Below are 2327 nucleotides of genomic sequence, written 5' to 3'. Positions count from 1 at the left end.
ATTAGTTGCCAAAGCTTTTAAAAGTCGATTTCTATCGATTTTATCGATTCGTTGTTGCAGCCCTAGTTGCAGGGTTGAGCATGTGCATTTTTTTTTTAACTTGTGAGGGCGGGTCTTTTCAAAAATTCGTGAAAATCCTCAACTATACCTTTAACTAGTTAAACGTAACAGTAACTGAGTTGGTAACAGTCCAAAAAAGTAACAATGCAGTTAATTTTAATGATCTAAAGTCTCTTTCCTGTTATTGGAATTTGTATAATGAAATATAAGAAGTTTGATTTTGATCGACCTATATAATAGATTAAAATGGCGACACATCTGAAAACATGGACCTAAAAATCTGTTCCATGTTGACGAGTTTGGTTGGAAACGTGGGCAACAATATAATTATGTAGATAGGATGATGTTTTTACTTTATGATTAAAGAGGAATAAAGCAGGTTAGATGTTTTAGAACTTTATATTTTTGCTCTTTGATGACGTTTAATGTGTTATAAAATGTTCATACAGTCAGTGCTTTCAAAGAAAGACTGACTTAAACTCTCCTTTCTTGCTGAAAATTATTACAATTTTTAAAAAATATTTTTAATTCGAACAGAATTCTTTTTTAAAAGTTTTTTACTGAACTCTATACCAAAAGAAATGTGCTTGATTTAAAAAATGCTTATTTTAGTGCTGAGCAGGTAAGAAAAAAAAAACACGCTCTGCTATCAAATGCAGTCTGATTCCAATGTCGAGCCCTGGTTGTCGGTTCGATATCTTCCTGACCGCTGCTCTGCTAGTACTGCAATCACTGCAGCTGCCACAGCCTGATGGTCAGAAGACATCAAAGTTAAAACGAAGGGTCTCCTTAACCCCACCCCGCTGCGTGGGAGACATTTTTATCCTCTCTTTGTCTCATGATGTCCATGTGCCACCATTCCAGGTGCAGGTCGGCGTCTCTTTGAAGGCCTGGCCTTTGTGCCTGTGCCCTTTAATGTGCATCTGCCAGCTGAGCAGCTTAAACCCACTTTAAAACAGCAATGATGGGATACAGTACACATACACACACACACACACCGCGGCTGGAGAAATGCTTATTTCTCTACCTCCTGTCACTTCCAATGTATTCCACTTTATTTCACATTCAGGTGGAGTAGATCTGTTGGTGTTCTTTATGTCTGCACTCCCTCAGTGAGTCTGGGAAGTTCAACCAACAGGAATATTTAATGTTAACCTTCTGAAATGCTTTTGTAAATGATTTACCGACAGATATACCAGAAGATGAGGCTCAGTATTGGACGGGCAAGCTTGAACGCATCAACATGGGAATCCACGACGAGGTAAAATGTTGCTTCTGTCTTTTAGAAGAAGCTCAGATTCATTGTTTTTTTTAATTGCTAACTAATGTTCAGAGGTTCCAGCTTCCTGCTTAGATCTTTGGTTTCTGGTCTGGATTCTGATTTTGGAAAGTTTATTCAGTTTATTTATTTAGTTTACTTATATAGCGCCAATTCATATCACATGTCATCTCAAGGCCCTTTGCAATTCAACCTGATCATCCAGTCGGATTTATTCAATTTTCTATCTAAGGAAAACCAGCCGATTGCATCAACTCATTGACTCGAAGGCAATCCCTCACACCCAAGCATGCATGTAGCGACAGTGGAGAGGAAAAACTCCCTTTTAACTGGAGGAAACCTGCAGCAGACTCAGGCGTGTTTGGTGCTGGAGGTTTCCATCTATCTTAGTAAAATAAATAAACCACATGTTAGTTTCAGTTTATTTGTATAGCACAAATTCACAACTGTCAGGCTGGTTAAAACTTTTCAATCTAAGGGAAAACCTGCTGTTTGCATCTAGTCATCGACGTTTCAGGATTCACAACTCCAGTATGAGCATGTAGTAACGGTGGATATATGCTTGCATTTTGTTGATTCTGATACCAAGCATGCATACAGTTACAGTGGAGAGGAAAACTCTCTTTTAACAGGAACAAACCTCAATCAGAACCGGGCTCGGTGTGAGCGGCGTTCTGCCGAGGCCGACTGGGGTTCAAGGAGGCCGAAACAGAAATACAGAATGAACAAAGAAACACTGATCTTAAAATACATTCTATGATAGAAAAGGTAACTAGCTTCAGCGGTGGCTCTGTATGGAAAAAAAAAAGAGTTAAGCAGATGAGATCTGAGACAGTTCTTCTTCTTCTCTATGTCTAGAATAGAAACAGGACTAATCATTGAAAAAAGGCTCAACTCTATCATCTATAATTATAGGTGTTAATGGCTAGCCTCGTGAGACCATCCTGATCTCGCCAGCTTTCAAGATTTCACTCGCAGATCAGTCTGG

At 38.9% G+C, this 2327-nt stretch overlaps 1 protein-coding gene across 1 annotated transcript in view; it reads left to right on the top strand.

The window, feature by feature from the left end:
- unc13b (unc-13 homolog B (C. elegans)) overlaps positions 1 to 2327 on the top strand; it is a 148154-nt gene that overhangs the window by 49496 nt on the left and 96331 nt on the right. The window contains exon 6 of the mRNA XM_015390447.1: positions 1251 to 1321. Within this exon, the coding sequence (XP_015245933.1) occupies positions 1251 to 1321 (71 nt within the window). The remainder of the gene's footprint in view (positions 1 to 1250; positions 1322 to 2327) is intronic.

This window comes from Cyprinodon variegatus, unplaced genomic scaffold, assembly GCF_000732505.1.
Source record: "Cyprinodon variegatus isolate N-32 unplaced genomic scaffold, C_variegatus-1.0 Scaffold500, whole genome shotgun sequence".
Taxonomy (NCBI): domain Eukaryota; kingdom Metazoa; phylum Chordata; class Actinopteri; order Cyprinodontiformes; family Cyprinodontidae; genus Cyprinodon; species Cyprinodon variegatus.
Note: the sequence above shows the minus strand (reverse complement) of the source record. Positions and strands in the feature narration are given on the sequence as shown.